General features: G+C 41.2%; 1 protein-coding gene across 2 annotated transcripts in view; it reads right to left on the minus strand.

The window, feature by feature from the left end:
* tm6sf2a (transmembrane 6 superfamily member 2a) overlaps positions 1-6,876 on the minus strand; it is a 112,218-nt gene extending 105,342 nt beyond the window's left edge. The window contains exons 1-10 of one of the 2 annotated variants that reach the window (XR_011585482.1): positions 6,687-6,876; positions 5,781-5,884; positions 5,601-5,698; positions 5,407-5,510; positions 5,244-5,326; positions 5,029-5,153; positions 4,239-4,340; positions 4,047-4,139; positions 3,835-3,954; positions 2,748-3,739 (exon numbers count right to left, since the gene is read on the minus strand). Coding sequence is in view for 1 of the 2 variants with exons in the window: in XM_070845802.1 (XP_070701903.1) it covers positions 3,530-3,739; positions 3,835-3,954; positions 4,047-4,139; positions 4,239-4,340; positions 5,029-5,153; positions 5,244-5,326; positions 5,407-5,510; positions 5,601-5,698; positions 5,781-5,884; positions 6,687-6,778 (1,131 nt within the window). In the remaining variant the exon portion in view is untranslated. Of the gene's footprint in view, positions 1-2,698; positions 3,740-3,834; positions 3,955-4,046; positions 4,140-4,238; positions 4,341-5,028; positions 5,154-5,243; positions 5,327-5,406; positions 5,511-5,600; positions 5,699-5,780; positions 5,885-6,686 lie in introns of those variants that run through there. The other variant, XM_070845802.1, reaches the window with a different exon arrangement.
* Positions 6,877-21,855: the final 14,979 nt, after the last annotated feature.

Raw genomic sequence — 21,855 nt, forward strand, 5'->3', positions numbered from 1 at the left:
CAACATCTGCATTGCCTGGGTGCTAACCATGGCCCATAAAGACAGACAGTCGTCCACATCACTCCCGTATCCCTGCTTCTAACCATGCTGTGTTTAGCTTTCCTCCTCCTGATGAATAAGGTTTTCTTCCTCTAACACACCATTTAGCTCCACAACACCTATCCCTGAGTTTGGGTGTTTTGATGCTTCTTTTCGTTTTCACCCTGCTTCCTTTAACAGAGGTCCATGCGAACACTAACTATAACACTAACTGTTATTAACGCCCTCCCTCCCTAACATGTCAGTACAGTGAATCCTCCTCCTCCTGTCCATGAACTAAAACCCTCTCTCTGTCTGTCGGACTGACAGCTGTGTGTGAGTGTGTGTGCGTATGCATGTAAGAGAGAAACTTAGAAAAGTGCTGAGTCACTTTTTTTTTTGTAAAGGTTTACTTGTTCGACATGAAAAATGACTCTCACCTTAGTATTCTGTTTACAAAGCACACATGTAATTGATGCAAGTTAGCATTCAGTCCCTGGTAAGCCTGAGCTTTTTGTATGTGTACTGTAGCTGTTACTTTTTCCATAGAGCACCTGAATAGCTGGTCTGTTTTATTCTACTGACATGCTTTTTTCTAATATTTGCTATGTTTTGGTGTTATGTTATTATTTATTATGAATCATTTGCTAGTGAATACGCTTTCCTTTTCTACTTATACTTCAGAGAGCCGACGTAACATCATTTTTCTATACCAGTATATAAGTCCAACACTCAACAATAAATGAAATTAATCATTTGATTGCCTCTAATCTCTGTATTGTAAATATTGTGGTGTTTGTTATTGGCTGATCCTTGATCAATAGCTGGACCTTGTCCAATCAAATAGATCCCCCATCCCCATAATCACCCTCAGCTAATGAACATGTCCCATAGATAGTGGGATGGGATTATACAATACTTTCTCAAGATAACCACTTGATTGTATCTTAATTGCTAAATACTTTCAATCTTTGCACGGCTATATTTACATGATGGGTAGAATGTCACTATTTTTTGTCCTTTGGTCCCTTTGATATTTGATCCATCATCCACTTTTTTGGTGTTCTTATGACTTTTTGTCCTGCTGTTGTATTCCATTCTTAATAAAGTGAAAAAAAATGAATAACATTTGATTATACGATTTATTTTTTGAAGTTCATACCAACAAACCATCAACTGGTTTCTAGTGTCTACCTTCAATAGTACTTTTTGATAAGCCACACTTGCACTGTGGCTCTCAAGATAGAAACAGGATTGGTCCTGTGGTCTGTCCATCACTTTGGTCCCCACTGAAACACCTCAACAATTATTGGATGGATTGTCATGAAATATTTAAAAACACATTCATGGTGCCCAAAGGATCCCCTGACTTTTACTCTTGTTCCACCATGAGGTTCATATTTGTACTTTGACTGAAATGTCTGAACAACTATTGAATGGATTGCCATGGGATGAGCAATTATGACATGTTTAATGAAGATGGTGAACATAGTAAACAAACATTACCTGTAAAACATTAACATTATCATTGCATGCTGATGTTAGCTGCACCACTGTGAGCTGCTAGCATGGCTGTAGACGTGGTTTGTTTGACTGGAGCGTGTACAGATCTTATAATCTAGGAAGTGCTGAAGTGCTGTTGTGCTTAGAGATTGTTTCTATCATGTCACCTTGGTGCCCCAGCAGATGAAAGTCAATCAAACCCTGTTATTTTCACTTTACCTTTCTGAGCTTTGCCACTCACTTTATTTTGCTCGGCACAGCGAGCAATGGTTTTTTCCTGTTTGGTTCACAAGGCAATTTTCTCATCTCTGTTGTGTCTGTGAGCAGAATATTTTAAGAAGAGAGGGGCAGCCTACGAGGTGAGTGGGACATAAGAGATTATGTTTGCCAGAAAAGTTAATAAAACAGCAGAACCACGTGTCACACAAGAAGCAACCAAGTTTTTTTCCACCTAAACCAAAATAATTAAAGGGTGTTGTTTGCCATGATTTTAGGAATACTAAAGTCATAAATACAGGCTCTAACCCCTCCAGACATGCAAAGTCTGTGAAATATTCTGCTAATCTGGATATTTTTCCATGTCCATTTAACTATTATTATTTTTGCCAATAATTTACATGCCAGTTTAAAAGTTAATTATTATAAAGTCTAGTGGAAAAACCAGTGGAAGTATTGTTTATTTAACCTAAAAGTTATCACATTTCAGAATGCTTAAAATGAACACTTTCACAGCAAAGAGAAAAACATTTTGCGTGTGGACAAGTGACTGATGTGTCATGTGATCATTTGAAGGGCTGTTGGATGTGACAGCTCGCCCAAATCCAGGGTTCACCTCTTATCACTTTGACAGCAGAGTTAAGTAGGTCAGCGGTTCACTGCACAGAGGGCACAATGACATCACCAGTATTGGCATGTGAAGAGACAGTCCTGTTAAAGCAGCAAACTGCTCTATTTGTGGATAAACACAGAATCTAGGATGAGCTAAGACATTCAGATAAAGCCAACAAGGAATAACTGATACAAATGTAGTTGTAGTTGTAGTTGTACCTGGTCTGCTCAACAAAGAGACGCCCAGTTCAGTGCTCCATTTGTTTTTATTGTACAAAATACAGTGGGAACAGGAAACATGGAAAGCCACACTGGCACGCCATCACAACTAGACCTGAAATGGTGCATGGATAAGTTGATGCCCAGAACCATTTTGATGACTGATTAATTATCTAAACCATTTATCAAGCAAATACACCAAATAATGACTGGGTTCAGCTTTTCTGGTGAGAGGATTTGATGCTGTTCATGAACATCGTTGGATTTTTAACTGTTTGCTGGACAAAAAGTGTTTGAAGGTTGTTATGAAATGGTGGTGGTCCTTTTGATTGTTTTCAGAAATGTGAACTGAATGATTGATCAGCCAGAAGACAACAGTTAGTTGCAGCCCCAGTGAGAACATGAGGAAACGTCAAATATGTTAAGGCACCAGGTGCATCAACCTTTGTCAACAACTCTGTTCTTCAGTCTTTCAAGCATTCAGTGAATCCTATGACTTTTTATATTTAGCTTTTACACAAAAAAACAGTTTAGTTTTGCATCAGTAAAAATAAACTTCAAGCTGTGGAGTTTTGGATTTCTGCGTAGAAAGATGTAGATAATGATTATTTTCACTCTCCAGTGGTGTGATGCCGCCCTGTATGCTCCAGGTCCTAGTTTGGATAGAAGCCCACTGGGTATCTGTATTCGTCACACGTGCAAAGCCATGCAAGCCGGTCACAGTCCTCACCTCCATCAACAGCCTTCTTATCAGGGTCCAATAGTCCATGCAGGGAGTGCTGCTGCGTGAGGTGACTGATTTTGAACAGTTGACTCAGAGAGAAACATTTAGATTTCTTCTGGGTTTTAGGTTGAAAAATTATGTGTTAACTGCAGTTTGTGCACCAACAAGAGTCCCCAGAAAACATTAGCCGTGTCACAGAGTGAAGTATTCCTCAACAGTACACGGCTGGTGTGGGGTCTAGTTTTTCTTCTTGGCATTGTTGGCCTGTCCCTTGGGAACTGGTTTTAGGAAATAAGCGGGGTTGGTGTGGCAGCGCAGGGCTAGCAGAGCCGGCACAGCAGCGAGCAGCACATTGAGGGCGATAACAGGCCACCACTTGTCTGCTGGGACTCGGTACGTGAAGGGAGTGCGGGAGTGCAGAGATGCTCCGATATGGCACCACTGGGCCTGAGAGACCAGCAGGAAGAAGTCAACTTTACGCTGTATTTTGCTTTTTCAAGGAATAATAATAATAACATGAGAGCCACAATAATCACAGTTACCTGAGCCATGGCGGCAGCAAAGAAGATGGTCCAGTCCAACATCCAGCTGCATCCAGGTGTTTTCAGACCATAGATGAAGACAGTCAGCAGGGGCAGAGCGTAGAACAAATACACCAGCATCTGCAGCAATGATGCACAAAAAGATCATCATTTTAGAATCTACTGAATATTTGGTGTGATCCAGTGTATCGTTATATGTCGTACAGACTGACCATGACCCTGGGAAAGCCGACTGGGTCTTTGAGGTAGGGCTCGTACTGGTAGATGTATGTGAAACAGGCGTCTAGAGGACAGTCCAGCACCACCTGGAGCAGAGCAGGAGGCGTGAGTTATAGTGTTCATGCTGTACATGTGACCTCATGTCCTCATTCGTCATGCAAAAGCTGCCCCCTAGTTTTACTCACAAAGCCTCGGAAAACACAGAGGGCCATAGCTGCGAGTAACAGAAGAGACAGAAGCAGGTCAACAGGTCGAGACAGTAGACTTTTCTTCTGCTCCGCTGAAATCTAGTCAACCAACACAGAAACCAGCCTCAGTAAATATACTGTACAAGTGGTCATTTCAGTCATTGAAAATGGTTGTTGGTGTTCATGTTGGCAGATTTAAAAAACTGCAGTAAAAAAATCTTTAATCTAAATCTGCATTTTATGCATATTTCAGCTTAATTTCTCTTAAATCATCTTTAAAATGTTAGATTTTATTTATAGTTATTATGTTGACTTAAGTTTACTGTCAAAGACTGTTATCTTATTGTTGTTGTCTTACATTTTACTGTCTTTCATTTTACTGTTACTGTCTTTCATAGGAAAGTCTGTAGTTAAATGTGCTGGTCCAGAGATATATTTGTGTAGAAAAACAACTAATTGGACAATACACAGTATATGTATCAGCGTCAAACATCCATCGTCAGTCAGGCTGGGATATCATCATACAAGTAAATTAACACAAAGTAGTTGATCGTCGATGGGAGAGAGGTGGTGTGATGAGTCTAAGACGTCGCAGTGAGGAAAAAAATACTGTTTATCGTATTTTTTCTATTCTAATATTAAAATTTGAATTTTCTCCTACTGTAAACGTTAATACTGTACAGTTACACCTCTTCTGTCCTCTGATAATAGTTCAAATGAAACAATCTAAAAACGCTCCTCTACAGATAGAAACATAAATAATATAAATATATAAACTGAAACTGACCTTGTCTGCTGTGATGACTGGCATCACTCTGGGTCTGCTAAAGAGCAGGGACGCTGCCCAGAAAGGCGCCAAAAAGAAGGGGATGTTCCTCCAGAAAACTGGTCGAAGGTTTGACCCATATTTACCTGCACAAAGAAGAACATTATCAGTAGAAAAATGTCCAGAAACACCACGGACGACGTGAAGAATCAAAGTGTTCATGTGGGAGCTCTCACCGATGACCACTCCTGGGATGAGAACAGTTTGATGGGCGATGGAGGAGCCCGTCCACAACAGCCCCAGGCTACGATAGGACTTCCTGCGTGGACAGGAAATCAGCAGGTGTCGTTAGAGGACTCACTGAAGACGTAGCGGACAGGTTGTGGTGGCGATACTTACCCTCTGAACATGCGGTGGATGATCGTGAGGAAAAGGACGAAATGAACCAAGCCTTCCCAGTAAGACATCATCACAGCGTAGGCGGCACTAAGATGAGGCTCACCCTGGAGAGACGACAGCATGTGATGAATTTAAAACCTGACAAACAGACTTCTGAAATAAAACTAATCATTTCAGTCTTCAAGTTCTCTCACCATCTTTAGGTAGAAGGCCATGAGGCCGGAGATGAATCCATCCTGCTCTAAAGCGTTCATCAGGCCCACCATGCAGGTGAAGGAAAACTCTGCAAAAACTGGACAGACACGAGGAGGCACAATGAAAAAACAACACTCCACTCCACCTCCACTGATACATGTTAAAGTGTGTGCTTGTACCATAGAATAAGGGATCCACTGCCATCTTGTGTGGCACAGTGAGGAGGAGGAGGAGGAAAATAAATCCCAGGACGACCACTCCTATTCCCACGATAGGAAGAGGTCTATGGAATAGCAGCAATAAATGATGAATGAAAATTAATCAGTGGTTATTCTGATGTTTTTTTTTTTTTGCAAAGCTGCTAAACATTTATTGATTCTAGTTTCTCAGTCGTGAGGATTTGCTGTTTTTATGCATCTCTTGTGATAATAAACTGAATCTTTGGACTGATGGTCAAACAAAACAAGCAATGTGAGGAAGTCACCATGTGCTTCAGAAAGCCATTATAGGCCCTGAAACAATTCAAACCTGTTCATTTAGAAAATAAGTCATTAGTTGCAGCCGTCATTTTAACTTATCTATACACTTTCTAACATTCATATTTTCATCAGATGAAAGAAAGGTTTTTAGGTTGTAGGCAACTCTAGAAACTATTTCGCAACTTCCTCCACTTTCCTAACACAAAGATGATTTCAACATTCTTCCACTGCTTTTCAAGGTCTCCACTCTCATATTGATCTTTTCATTGGTGAAATTCAAAAACTGACCTTGGTACCAACAAGGAACACCTGTGCAAAGGCTGATGATTTGTTTTCATTGTATTCGTGTATTACACATTTTAAACATGCATCTGCTTTTTTCCATTTAAGGCTGAAGTGAATCTTGTTTTCTGTGTAGGCTTTAAGAATTTCAACAGTCACTTAAAACGAGGTTAGCTCAGGATAAACACGCCCTCGCTAAACCTCCTTTCCTCTCGGGCTGTGGGCCGCTGGATAAGCCTGTTAATAATAGCGGCTTCAGCGCGCAGTGCCTCCACACAGCAGGCCAAGAAGACAGAGACACTGAAGGAGTGCACAAACACTTACTCCTGAAGCGCAGGGATGTTGTTCATGGCGTACAAAATTCCAGGAGCCGTGAGAGAGAGGAGAAGCACGCAGACTTCCACCGGAGGCCTCATTGTTGCACAGTTCTTGTCTGACCGTATTTTGTATGTAAGAAACACCCAGATAGAAATATTCCCTTCTAAACACGCGTAGCTGTGAGGTGAGGCATGTTAGCGGCCACTGTCCTCTCCACTGGAGATAATTAGAAGGAGTGTCACCTGTTGCCTTTTGATCCGTGTTAAAACAACGCTGCTGTCTGGTGGATCTCAAAGTTCAACCCAGGAGGCAACAGGGGGCCATTTTTAAAGGAGGGAAAAGCAAAGTTTAGTTAATGGATCGCTGATTCGTGCGTAATGCGTAAAATATCTTGGCGAAAACAAGCAATTTGGTTTTTGAGGCTACACTTAGTAGCTGATGATGTCTTTGTTGTGCGATGCTACCACAAGAAACCATTTAAATCATACAAACTATGGTCATTCACCATTGAGTGCAGCTTGTACACACTGCCACCTGGTGGAGGAACTGCTTCTTTTTTTTAATGGCTTCTTCAAGACACTGAATTAAACATTAGTGTTTTTGCTTTCTAATTTCATTCAGTTTATGGATTCTAGGTACATGTGGTGAGTCTGTAATGACTCATGAGAAGAAAAAAAAAAATCGCTGTCATGCTGCACTTGTTGTCTAGGTCCCTGTGGCCCCGGGGGTTCGATTAAGGAGCCATCTGTTCTGTTTGGTGTAAGATTAGGAACTCCTCCATCTGATGTCTCCTGTCTTGATTAGATGCTGGATTATATCTGAGAGAGAACATAAAGTTCAGAACAAAGATTATGTTTTTTTCTAGTCTAGGATTCTAGGATGTTTGAGGAAAACAAAAATTCACTGTTATATTTCTTGAACAGTTTCCTTCCAAAAACCTGGCTCATGCCACTCTTTTTCTTATTCCATATTGTAAAGAATGAACATGTGCATTACGCAACAGCATCTTATGGATGAGCAACATTTGTAAAGCAGGCCTACATCTAATGCAACTTTATCTTCTGTAACAAAGCGGCTGAAGAGGATTATGCTGCTGTTGCCACAGAAACTTGGTGACCAGTGCAAAGAGAGAGTGGAGAGGGGTGGGGAGTCCATGGAGAGAGTAGAAGCACACAGGGAGGCGATTCAATCAGACGTACAGACAGCCCTTCGCCCACGCAGCAGACACACGTTTTTTTGAGGTGACACAGATTTTTAAAAGAGTCCACCCAGTCTGCCACCATGCTGCACCCTTTAATCATCGGCATTGTGACCGTAAACACTTCTATAACCGTAATCTATTGGACCTTCGTTCTGGGTGATGCCTACCTCAAGTGGCTGACGGAGCCAGAAGACAAACCCCAGAAGGTGGTTACCCCAGCCTGAGGGAGTCACAGTCAATATGGACTGACCGAGTGACCGGATGTTATTATTTTTTGCTTAGGATTAGTCTGTGTGAGCAGTTCAGCTTGTAGTGCTTTCTGTGGAGCCTGATTTTGCAATTGATCTGCTTTCTACTACACCTGGAGAAGACTTGGCAATGCCCCTTTAACTGAATCTTTTTTGACTGAACTGAATGGATCCTGCAAGTGTTTGAGAAAGGAGTCGTTCTTACAGGTAATGGTCTGGATTTATCTAAAGCTTTAGCACAGGAAACTACATCAAACTGCACGTAGAATCTGTGATTTGCCTTCTTGTAGTACTTGTGTCTTACAGTGTGAAACTGCAGCACACTTCAGTGTCAACAGGTGCTTCAAGTGACGCTAAATGTTCTCCATCTTCTGTTTGGCTGTCTGCTGGCTCAGTTTAAAGGTGTTGCTGGTGACAGTGGCATGTGTCAAACAAATCCTGTCAAGGATTACTAAAGAACACCTTGATACTGACACAGACAGTCTTACACTCCTGACAGACTCATACTGAGACACATCACACTGAGCTGCCATCACATCCTTTACTCTCGTTTGTCTCTTTTCCACCTGCTTCTTCTTTCCAGGAAGCCTTGATTTTTATTGAAGTTCACATCTTGATTTATTTTTTTCCCCCGGCTTCTACATAACATGGCACACACTTTCTACTGCGGTCTGCACCCAGTCTCTTGGTTCATTCTTTTTGCAAATATTGCCATCACCCTCATAGAATGGCAATTTCTTGCTTCTCAGTTTTGCTCTACTTCCCAGGAAACAACAGAAGATGAATCTAAATCTAAAGCATAGAGAAGCAGTATACTTCCTGATGCTGTACTGAGAAGATAGAGGAGGACAAAAACTTAATTTTGGATCATCAGTTACTTGCCCACTTGCAGAGAAAAATCAACGATGGTGGGTTTTTTGTTTTTTTGGTTAATTGTGACAGAGCTACGCACTACGGTAAGCCTTTTGTTTGCATGACCTTAACTTTCTGCCATGTGTTTGTGCTTATTTCCAGAGCTGTTTGTGTGCAACACACGTCAATTTGGAAGTCTTTTCATTCACCAGTCACAGAAAAGAGCTGAGGAGCCATTCCAAGTTTTGATTACAAGGTGAGAAATCCTCTTTAATGTCTACTATCTTCTCGTGCTAACTGCACTACAACATCTAAAAACATAATTCATCAACACGTTCCTTTTCATCTCAAACATTTTCTCATCATTTATAAAAGAAAGGTGGTCGATATGTTGTACTGTATCTGTTTCACAGTCTTTCTTAAGTTGCATTTGATGTGTACAGTTTTTCTACCCATTGGGATATTTATTGGTCAGGTTGTATTTTGAATATCACCATCTGCTCTGTTATGAAGCAATAGATGAGCCATGAAAATATGGCATCATATGAGTGAATTATGTGACATTTAAAGAGTGTAAGAAGTAGATGTGCTGTGCTTAAGATGAATTTGCAGCACGGAATATCCATAAAGTGATGCCATTTAAACCCAAGATAAAGTGGGTTTACTGTAATATATCTAGCATACACACAAACACACACACACACACATATATATTTATATATATATATATAGATAGATATATGCAACATGGTCATGGAGGACTATAAGCCTCTTTGGCGTATTACTGTCCACCTCTCCTCGCTCATATCTCTAATCCCTACAGATGGAAAGCTGATATTACTCTGTGACAGACTCAATCCTATTAACTCTGTCTGTCCTATATTCACCTCTCGTCCATCTCACACTCTTTGCTCCCCTGGAAATGTGACTGAGCACCCCTCTCCAAAAGACTGGAAGGAGGAATGCTGGGATTTAAGTCTAGACAAAAGATTAGGAGAATGGGCACACTTATGGCCTCACATTTTTCTGGTCTGGTGAACTACATTTTTGAAGCACTGTTTTTTGTCACAGAGCTGTCACTCGAAGGAGACCATGCTCCCGTTTTTGAACCATCTTGACATTGCCATCTGTCACCAGTCCTGCCATTCTTCCCCGCTTCAGAAAATATGAAAATGTTTAAAATCTTCTAATGCTCAGCTACCCTCCCTCTTCGTCTCGTCCTGTTATCCAAGTCTTCACAGTGCCACAGCGAAGCTTGGATCTGCAACAAGACAATAAATCTGTGATCACCCAAGGAAACAACCCCAAAGCAGCATCCACTTGTCAAAACTGACTCTACCAAAGCAGCTGAACCATGAACCAACAAACAGCTGTGTCCCTGAACGCCTCAGGAGGAGCTGAGCTTTTGAACCTCACACAGCTGGTGTTTGAGCACCGGCAGCTCCTCCAGCTATCCAGAAGGAAAGAGGAGGAGGCCTATTTTGTCGACTACATACCGCCAGCGAGAGATGCTATAACTTTGCCGCGCAATGTAGTCTATGTCCTAATCGGGGTGGTGTTGGTTATAGTGGCCACTTACGCCATAGTGGGACATCTGATTAAAGATCTAATGCATGACCTGGCAGGTAACCCCTGGCTGATGTCCTCTCGTTCCCGTCACTGTCTGGTGTCCGTGTTTTTTGGTTTCCATGAGTCATTCTTTTCTCCCTGAGCTCTTGGGCCGCGGCTCTATCAGTGTTTCGTCTTCCCCTTTTTCCCCTTTTGGGTGAGCATGTTGCTTGATGATGATTCTCCTGAGGTTTGCGTGTGGCAGTCACCCTTCCTAACAGTTTCCTTGTTGTACCATTAAGGTGAATGCCAAAACAGATTCCAGCGAATAACTGCTGCTAAAGTAATGTCTTAAAGGGGTTCTTTGATTTTCTATTGCACTTCCGCAAAGTTGGGAGGAGGAGATATCCAAACTTTTAGTCTGAAAAACACTGGATAATACTTTTCACATAACCCACATCCACAACAACTGCATCTTTAATTTGACCCCCCCGTCTGGTAAATACCTCCATATGTTGAATAAACTGAACTTCATGTGAAAAATTGGAGTGCCCCTTTAAAACAAACACAGTGAAGTCACTAAAAGTCATTTTAGTTCAGTTTATTCTTGTTACCTCATGTTTTCTGTTTCTCCTCCACAGACTGGATTCTTGGCCCCAAACCAGTGGAGGATGATTTAGAGGAAGGGAGAGCACAGATAGAAGAAGAGCGGCGACTGAGCATTTCCAGTAAGCTGATGGAGAAAGACCAGCTGACGATGGAGAAGGAAAAGATTGGACTGCTGCCCGGTTTCCACCAGGGAGACGGAGGCTACCACTGTCCATCATCCCCTCCTCCTCTGAGAAGCGCCATCGCTTCATCACACCCCAGAGAAAAAAGAGTATCCACTCACAGTGTCACCTTCGCCTGCCCCGTGACCCCTTACGCCACTTCCCTTTGAGTTTTGCAACATCACTTTGTCACATAGGTAGCTCAGATCAGTTTTTGTTAAGCATCTGCTTTCTTTGCAGTGATCAGTGTATTTTGCTTGAGTGTTGCATAAGCTAAGGCATTTCTGTTTTATATAAAGAAACCTGTTGTTTAACACTTATAGTTCATATTCGTTTTGCTAAGAAACAAGTGCTTACTTTGATTACTTATTAAAATTGATTATTTATTGATGGTCCATATTGTTAGTCAATCAAAATGCATCACACTCCATTATTGTTTGCAGCCTCATTCAACAATTTCTCATCTCATAAAAAAATGTAAATGATATGCAGTGTAAACACAGATGATGATGTGAGCTGTGACAAGTACATTTTATTAGCTAACATTTAAATCTAAAAAAGAAAGTGTAACTTTAAGACTTTTTAATGTAAATCTTAAAGAAAGATTTGTAAAATTGATTATGAATTTGCCATCTCCGTGCATTTTCCTCACTGACCAATCAAACTGCCACAACCTGCATTTTCCCCACTATGCCACACATGTTGCTGTAATGTGTCACGGAAGAATAAAATCACATAAGTTTTCCTGTTCTGGTGTTGGACTAAGCTTCTGTCCAGTAAACAAATAAATCATACAGTACGAGAGTCGTGTCTGTTGTGTCTTTGTTCCTTAATCCATCTTACCTTCCTCTAATACCTGGTTGTGTCAGGGGCTGTCACCTTACTGTGAAGGTCAAGGATTACTGCACATTAGCAATATTAGATACGTTGTAATGATGCAAGCACAAGAATAGATAGATAGATAGATAGATAGATAGATAGATAGATAGATAGATAGATACATACATACATACATACATACATACATACATACATACATACACAGATACACAGATACACAGATCATGCATGCCTTTCCATATGCATCAGGTAAATACTCTCCCTCATTAGGAAACTGTGCTTGCAGCATTGTTCCTCTGACCTTGAGTACCTCAAGCCGCTGCAGCTAATCTAGTTTCCATCTGCATAGCTCCACATGCAGACAGGTAGGGTGTTTGCGCAGGGAAACAAAATGAAAGATTCGTCAGGGTGAGAGGTATACCTGTACTTTCAATTCAGGTCTTATTTGTTTAGTGGAGTATTTATCCCGGAGTGTAAAGACACCAAGTGAACTGGAGGATCGTTACCTGTTTCCTTGCTGTATGTAAAAGTTTTTACTTTTGCTCTGGCTGCTAAACTTTTGTTGTAGTTTGTATATAGTTTGTGCTCATTATGCAAAGCAGTGAGGTGATTTCAATAGAAATACTTCAGACACATATTTGAATACAGTATTTTCTCCTGTCTTTTTGCAGTTTGCATAGGAACATCTGTGAGATGAAACCTTTTGTGCTGGCTTCCTTCGATGCAGCGATGACACTGAGGTATTAAGTGGATTCCCTGGCTGGCAGCAGCTTCGAAGACTCCCAGACAGCCATGGATGAGCCAGTGGAGGGCTTAAACGTTCGTTACAGGGAAGACGATGGGTCGGTGCTCTTTGAGAGCTACATACCCCCCTCTCGGGATGCCATCCACATGCCTACCTATGTCCTTTACCTGCTCATAGCCGTCTCCGTCGTGCTGGGTGTCCTTTATGCCATCATCGGCCACCTCATCAAAGACCTCATCCATGACTGTGCAGGTATGTTACTACACTGTAGGTCCTTCTTAAACCAGAAGATGCCCCTACATTGTTTTTCTCTTCCATCCCTACTGTGTTCCCTCCACACACAATTTCCTGCTTCCCTCTCCTTCTGTTTTCCAGACTGGCTGTTTGGGGAGCAGCCAGAGGAAGAGGTGGTGAACTATTGTGAGGCCAAGGACAAGTTCATGGTAGACTGGTGCCCAGAAACCTCCCCCGAGCTAGAGGCGATGGCCCGGGCTGAGGAGAACAAGATACTTGACAGGGACTTCAGGAAATCCCCTGCCATCTGGATCATCTCTGCAGCACCTCGGGGGAGCAGGTCGGGACCACGTGTGATCTTTGAGAAGAAGTCTTAGATATGTGGAGACAGAGGAATGAAACAGAGGATACCAGAGACTTTGTGTTGATGCAGATGCTTCTGTATCTGGTGTGATTGTATAAATGCTGAGAAGTAAAGTGAATGACTTTAATGAAGCATGACTGTATACGGCTAAAAATGTGTTGTCATGTTGTAGACATGGGGGGTTTCTCTTGCTGAATGTGGTAAATGCTTGATTTCACGGTGGTCTTATGAGGACATCTAGTGTCTGTTGAGGTCATTGCAGCTGTTTTGCAGCAACAGGGAAATCAGCACAAAGCTGTTGGTCAGAAATTAAAAAATAAAACAAAACAAAGAAAAAAAAAACTATACATCTTATGCCTTAAGTTTAAAGAAATGCTTAGAAAGATTCAGATATGATGACTGATAAGAGAAAATTTAGATATTTATGTCTCCTCTGTAGTGCAGCTATGATAGGGGTCAATTGAAAGCCAAGTGTATCAAGAGTGATTTTAATAAATACAAGTGGAAAAAATGTCCTTGGTTCATGTTTGTATGTTCAGATTGATTCAGTGATCATATGGGAAACTGTGTGTGTACACGATCTATGGGGAGGAGTATGTTTAAAAAATAACAAAACTACTATCACAAGAAAAAATGGTGTATTTTAGAATAATCATGACATGAAAGTGGCCAATATACAACATTATGTAGTACAGATGCAGTACATACGGGGATTTGGACCAAATTTCAGACATAATATGAGTATATCCACTTCATTTTCTTCATTTTGTGTTAAAAAGTCAATAGTTGACTGAATAAATAAAAGTTTTACAAGTATAGTGAAATTATACACTAGAGTCACTGTGAGTCAGTGATGTACAGCAGTGAAAGAAGATTTCAAATTATTAACTCAAGTAGAAATAACGCATGCATTAAAAAAAAAACACATAAAGCAACAAAATGTACTCCTACTGCAGGGTGGACTTATTATACAATACTATATACAAGAATATATCGAGGATTAAAGGACTTTTGTCTCCAGCAGGCTCAACTACTGTAACGGTGTCTTTAACTAAAAAGCCGCTGCTTCAGTCCTCACTGAGACCACGAGAATAGACCACATCAGTCCGGTTCTCACATCTTTACACAGGCCTCCCGTCTGCAAGAGAGTCCATTTCAAAATACTACCATTGGTTTCTAAAGCACTGAATGTTTTAGGGCCAAATACAGACTTCTGTTTGCTGCTGCCTTTCCTTGAATACTTTATTTCTGTAACTTTTATTCTTGTAATTCTATACCTTTGTTTCTCTATTTAAGCTTGATTTTATTTTCTATTGTCTCTGCTTTTTATTGTATTCAAATATCTTTAATGTTTTGTGTAACGCACTTTGAATTGCCTTGTTGTTGAAATGAGCTATACAAATATACTTGTCTGAAGACATCAACATAAATCTTTTTTACCCTGACATCTATCAGGCTCAACCCAACCACAACCTTGAGAACAAAATGATAAATTTCATAGATAAATAAAAATGGGCATATTTTGTAATTACATATACAGATGTGTAGATATAGATACAATAAGAAAGTCACCTCATAGTTTGTCCTCCATCTTCAATTATAGCACAAACAGTAGTTTTCAGCAGCTGCCTGTGCTCACAAAGGTCAAGGACAAGGTCACACAGAAGAGGGAGTGTATTGTCAGACAACTCTGTGTGTGTGTGTGTTTCAGCCCTAATGCTACAATAGTGCTTCGGCTTGCACAAATCTTCCAAGCACTGCAGAGTGAGTGACTAAATGGTCCCAGGAGAGGGCGCCATGGTTCAAAATGTCCCCATAAACCACATGTGAGCACACCTGCTCCTGGCAATGAAGCAGAGAGGGGTTTTTTCCAGGCTGATGTGAATGTGGTGGTTTTAGAAGTGACAGCGAGGCCTCCAGTGAAGACATAAATGTGAAACAGGACGACTTAACTCTGATATTTTCGGTTCCTTTATCAGCTCAGCGTCTTTATTCTTCTTCCTTCGGGGTCTTGTGTGTCACAGCCACAGCTAAGAACCAACTCTACTCATCCAAAGCTGTTTGTGTTGCAGCTACACATTGGGTCTCTTAACTTTAACAAGATTACCAAAGCTGCATCCCTCTTCACATCCTCTTGCCGTTACTGAGTGCTAAAGCAGTGACATAATCTTGTTAACTTTGTCCCCCATAATCCCCCTCCTCTTTCAGAGCAGGACCCCCCAAGTCAACGTCGCTACCTCCAAACAGATAAAATAATCAGCAGCCTCAGCAATTTGATACAGATAACAGCGAAATCATTGTTAGCCCTGAGCTGTATGATGAAGGATGTGTCCTTAGAAAAAACTAATTAGTGGTGAAACAGTTTTCCAAGCATTTTTCAGTAAACCGTGAAGATGTTACTGCTCTGACTCAGAAATCATTGTTATCTGTACTGATATACATATTTAAATGTTTGCATTTGACTTTATCTGCTATTTTATATTTTTTCTCCACTACTTCTCACAATGAAATAAAAGCTACAACATTAAAATGCATCTTGCAAGTTAATGCGTCCACAATGAAATCTGTGACAAAGATTCTGTCACTGATTGTGGACGACACATGCTTCAGGGTCTAAACAGAGCAGGACCATAGTGCTGGTTTATATAGAGGCTACAGGGGTCCCATGCAGGTGTGCTGATGGCGGAAGGTACCATGTCCAACCAGGTTATAGGTGATGTTACCTAACTGATGAAGTTGTGTGTCAAAGTGTTGAGGTTTATTTAAGGCCTTTGACCGGGAAGTGGTGATGCCTGTAAGTTGTGATATTTGTGTGATATTTTTGATTCATGTAAGAACTGGCAGTGAAGTTGATTGTTTAAAGGGAAGATAATTGATTGATCAGCGGTTGGGTTGGTCTAGGGGGAGGGGCTTAACATTTAGAAGCCTCTGGCCACCAAAGATCGCGAGGAGTCAGTGTGAGGGCGGCTGTAAACCAGACAGGTGACAAGTATTGTTTTTGGATTTAGCCTTTCTGTTTTTGCTGTGTGGACCTCCAACTTTGTTTTCCCCACTGTTTTTTTTTAAATAAAAGCACCTCAATAACTTTTGCAACTCAAGCCATTTTTGTTCTTTTTTTAGACCCACCGATTTTTGTGACAAAATCCAAAATATAAGGGGCCATTCTGCTGCATAATGAGTACTAGTAGCTGTTTGACTTTTTAGTGAAAGCTGTAAAGACTTTTACCACCAGTGCTGTTTAAAGTGCATTATTATGTATTATTTATTCATATGTGAATGATGTGTCCAGCTGCTGACAACTTGCATCTTGATTAAAAAGAAAAAGTAAAGTATCACAAAGTCAAAGGACATTTGATTATAAACCGAAGAATTACGGTCTAGGAGTACATGTGGGATACTGTAGTAAGTCAGTATATGATGCAGCCTCCATTGTTTCTGAAAACATGCTTGTGGCATTTTTTTATTATCTGTTACTGTATTCATCTAAATCAGGGCATGACCAGGTGATTATTGTGAGATATTCAACCTTTTTACTTTACTTAAACATATTCCTCAGCTCCTCTGGTGGTGGGGGGCTGGTCCAGCAGCAGGGCTCTGCTCTGTGGGATGGGGGCTCTCAAACATCCCTGCCTCCATCCTCTCACCACCTCCAGACCTGAGCGGTGTGCTGCGCGCGCACACTAACATGCCCCCTGCGTGATTGTATTTGCTCTAAAAATGGATAATGGTCGGGTGAATTGAAGGCTTGCCGGCATGGATGACTGAAGGAGCAGCCTATATGGATTGGAGCTCATCTTCGCCGGAGCAAATCTGGGGAGAGTCTGAGAGGTGAGGCGGCATTCAGTCAATTGTGTGCGGGGGGACTCTGTGGCGCTCATGGGGTATTTTAACAAAACACGACCCGGGCTTTTATACCGTGCTTTGGGTTATTTAAAGCCCCCGTTTGTGTCACAATGCCGTTATTTTGCCGTCACATGCTGCTTTCAGTTTCCTATCCTAAAGCAGTCGGACATCCTCCGGTGTAATAAAGGCCTTTTCCCCACACAAGACGTGGCTGTGTCATATACAGTAGCCATCTGCATGCTGCATGGATCGGTGGATAAAGCTGATGAGGCCACTGGCGATAAACATTTGGACTTTGATTACCATATTGCACCGGATATCTGTTTAAATACAAATGTATAGCAGGATTTTCTGAGAGATGTGTGTGATAAGGAGGCGCTTCAGGAGGCTAATTCTGGCCTACTTTTGCACAATTGTGCGGTACAATACAATAGCAAATATCAATAGGGTCGACTCTTCATGTTGCAGGCCCAAGGGTTATATATAAGATTAAATTCCTTCACACACACTCAGGTGCTGACAGAGCACCAGAGAACAATGGCTGAATGCATGACATTCAATAATAAGAAACACCGTGACCAGTCACTCGTCACCCATCACAGCCCATGTTATGCATCAAACACAGTGTAAGAGTCACTTGTATTAACTCAGAGTGAATCCTGCATGCAGTTTGTCATATTGGATGTAGGTTACTGCATCACCAAATCCCTCCCACATACAGGGGCATGGACCATCCCACTGATATTTGCACAGCAGAGAAGAAAACAGTAGTGAAATGTGATAAAGAGACCCTGCCCACCTCAATAATGCAGCATGTGGACTATTTATCCACCTGGTGAACTTTTATAGCTCTGGCACGCAGCAACTGTCTTTACATTTTCTGACGGGGCAGCTGTCGGAGGAATTTACATGGCAGACTGGAAGGGGGAGCACTAATGCAGTCCTGTCTCGGTGGTAGGAGTGGTGGGTTTACGTTGCTGCTGCTGTGCTGTGGTCACAGTATTTTATTGTACCTTCATGTGCTGTATGCACCTCTAGTTTTGGTTTGTAGCCAGTTGGGTGTACCAAAGGCCCAAGAGGCTCAGTTGACCCTCAATGGCTCCCCCTGTCCCTCCAGATCTCCCATCCCCTCCTGCTGGGACTCCCCTGACGACCCCCAATTCCCCACAGAGGTGCAAATGAGATCATGCTGTTATAGTGAAAAGGTTTTAGTGGCTTTTTAATTTATTGAAAAGCTTTCAGGACTACAAAGCAGGCTGTGTGACATTCACACCACTAGAAATGTGGTGATGAACATGCTGCTGCAGGTTTTCTCTCCTGTGTGTGCGTGCGTGTGTTACCTGTGCTGACAATGCTACTGTTTTTTTCTTTCCTCGGACAGTGCTGTGGAAGAGCAGACTTCATCCAAGATCACAGGTCTCATGACAGGTACGTAGGTTTCATTTGAAAAATATACTATTTGGCTTGTGTAAACACATATCGCTCACGTGGCTTGTAGTGATTTATAATTTTTGTTTTCCTCTGCTTAGATTTGTGTAGCGATGAAACAGACAACTCTCCTCCTCTTCAGCTTCACACACTCAAGCAGTTTGAACAGGTGAGAGCTTTTATTTTGAAATCGGTTTGACATGAGTGACACTTGATTGTCCTTCAGCATGAGGAGTAACACTCCAGTGACACATTAGATGTCCACTGAAATTTTGCCTTACAGTGCCATCTTGTGGCTTCATGTCTTCTTACAAGAGATACTCTGCTGATCTGGTTTGCTTTAATGCTGCATCTTTACTACCGGATCAGATCACTGCACGGTGAGAAAATCAGCGTCTAATCTAGAAACCCATGCTCATATCGAAACTCTCTGAAACATATGTTTTAAAGGCTGCTGTATTGAAAAGGAGAACACCTGCAGCTGGTGATATCAGATGGAAAACACCCTGAGACTTCCTGGTGGTTTCAGTCTGCCTCTGGCTACAGCATGGCCCACTTTAGGGTTTCTCATCAGTCTCTGCTGCACTATTATTGAGCATTGTACCAGTCACATTTTACAAAAAGAAGACATTAAGTACTGCTTTTCATGTTGGGCAGCAGGCAGTTGTAATAAGCAAGAAGAACATTGCCGACCCAAATACAAAAGCCTTTACTTCAAGTTAAATTTAACTTGAAATTAAATTTGACAATGTAGGTGGATTGAAGTTAAAGAGAAATGATATAGAATATGAATTTCAATCCAAAAAGATTGGATTTAACTCATGAAAAGGTTTTTATTCAGTTTGCGCAAATTTTCCCAGGTGTGCAGACAAACTTTGTTTTTTTTAATGTCACTATGAGAAGCATTATATTTTATGTACCATTTAATGCTGATATATGCTTTTTTTTATTGTTATTTGAGGTGGTCATTTGGAGAAAAAAACTAGTCAACATCTGCAGAGATTAATTTAAAGGAATAGTTTGACATTTTGAGAAATGTGCTTATTTACTTCATGCCAAGAGCGAAGAGAGTCAGGAGACAGTAAGCTTAGCATAAAGGTTACAGCTAGCCTGTAACATGTAAATAGTTTTACCATTTACATTTTTGTTTGTGTATCAATGAAATGAATGACATACAACATGAAATTTAGTGAGTTTTAGCATATCAGTGGGTAGATTTTAGTACTTTGGGCAGAGCAGGGCTTCCCCCTGTCCTATCTGTTTCCAGCTAATCGCCTCCCGGCTCTAACTTCATAATTAACGCTCAGACATGAGAGCATTATTGATTTTCTAATGGAGCTGTAAAACAGATACGTTTATTTTCCAAAAAATATTCCTTTAAGTATAGAAAGTATTGCAACATGAACACAGAGCAATATTAAGCAGAGCTGGTCTGTTGTTTTCCCTTATATACCTCCATCCATTCACCTGTAACTTCCTGCTTTAGGAGCGAATAAAACATATCAGAGACCAGCAGCACTCTTAATCGACAGTGTCTTCTGGTAAATATGGCACACAAGTAACCCGCTGTGCATACTGCCTGTTTGCAGTCTTGTGCAGTGTACCCAGTAGTAGTATCTGCAGCTTATACTCTGTGAAAACTCACCACCAGTGATAGCCCTTTAATGTTATTCTGAAGGTGCTGCTGAGCCCTGTTAAAACGGGAGGTGTCACCAACTAGTCACGATAGCTGAAGTTACTCTGTGAAAGGCAGCACCCTGCTCAAAGCTGTGGAGTCACTTACACGGCTGCCACTTCTTGGATGTGACACTTTTACACAGAAATAAACACATTCAAACACACACGGCACGCACACATCTACACACAGTAACTCCTCTTTATTTGTCTCAGATGAGGAGCTGAACCGCGAGTGTGTATGAGATCATGCATGGAGTTGTTTAAAAACACTCTCAACGAACATGATGTCATCCTTAATGCTATGTTGAGACGCGGCTTGGCGCCTATCCTATCTTTGCTCAGAATTATTTAGCAGTAGCGTGTAACGTGACACTTTAATGGGCACGCTCACTGAATGCATCAAGAGCTAATAATGATGTAACTGCATGTGCTGGTAACATGTCTCACTCACTTCACTGTACATGCTCTTTGCCTTTGTCTTTGGCATGAAAATTGATTTTAGCTGAGGTTGTTGCTTTTATCATGAGACCAAGTGGAGCCTGTCTTCCTTTCTGTTATTATTATTTCCTGTTCATTCATGACTCTGGGGGACATTCAGGGATTCACCGCTCTGTGAGATTCAGGACATCTCCCTATTAATAGCTGTATGGCTCGCAGCCCCCTAGGTCTCCAGTTTCATCCAGCGTCTTTCCACTCACCTGTCTGCCTGGTTAACCACTGGTTAGTCAGGGGGTTCTTGTCTAGCTATCACAGATGGTGAATTCAGGGTAGACTTGTTCCCTTTAAAACATTGTGTGATATTGACTCAACCCCTTCAAAAATATTTTTATGTATCTCAAAAACAAGAAATGAAAAAAAGAAAAAGAATTCAAAAATATAATTTAAAAAAATACCGAAAGAAGCTGTAAGCCCTGACATGATATCAGCGAGTTATAGCTTTGTTAACTAACCATTCTAGTTTCACATCCAGCAGACACAAGGTGACATTAGTGTTAATTTGGGCTCAAGCTTCTTGCCAAAAATGACTAAGTCAAATATTCACTCTCCTCTGAGCTGTTTTGGCCTCCACCATTCCTGAGAAAAAGATCCAGTTTTAGGCATTTAGGCATTTAACTCACTTAGTTAATATTAACTTTCTTCACTAGGTACCTATTTGCTAACTGTGTTTGTCTGCTGTTTGGTGCTTGGCAGATAGCATAGTGGGTTTGTTTGTTTGTTTCTTTCTTTCTAAGTTCCAAGTGTTTCTGTTTCTGCTGGATGAATTTGGTAAGTTCTTTAGCACTCTGAGTTTGCTATTACAAAAGTAATAAATATGCAAAATACCAAAATAAAACAAATATTATTGATACTTTCTTGTCCTTAACGTAGACTGTGTACAAGAGGTGGACGTAGCCACTGAGACACCACCCGTTAGTTTGTGGACTA

Source organism: Pempheris klunzingeri, chromosome 15 (genome assembly GCF_042242105.1).
Source record: "Pempheris klunzingeri isolate RE-2024b chromosome 15, fPemKlu1.hap1, whole genome shotgun sequence".
In the NCBI taxonomy this organism is placed as follows: Eukaryota; Metazoa; Chordata; class Actinopteri; order Acropomatiformes; family Pempheridae; genus Pempheris; species Pempheris klunzingeri.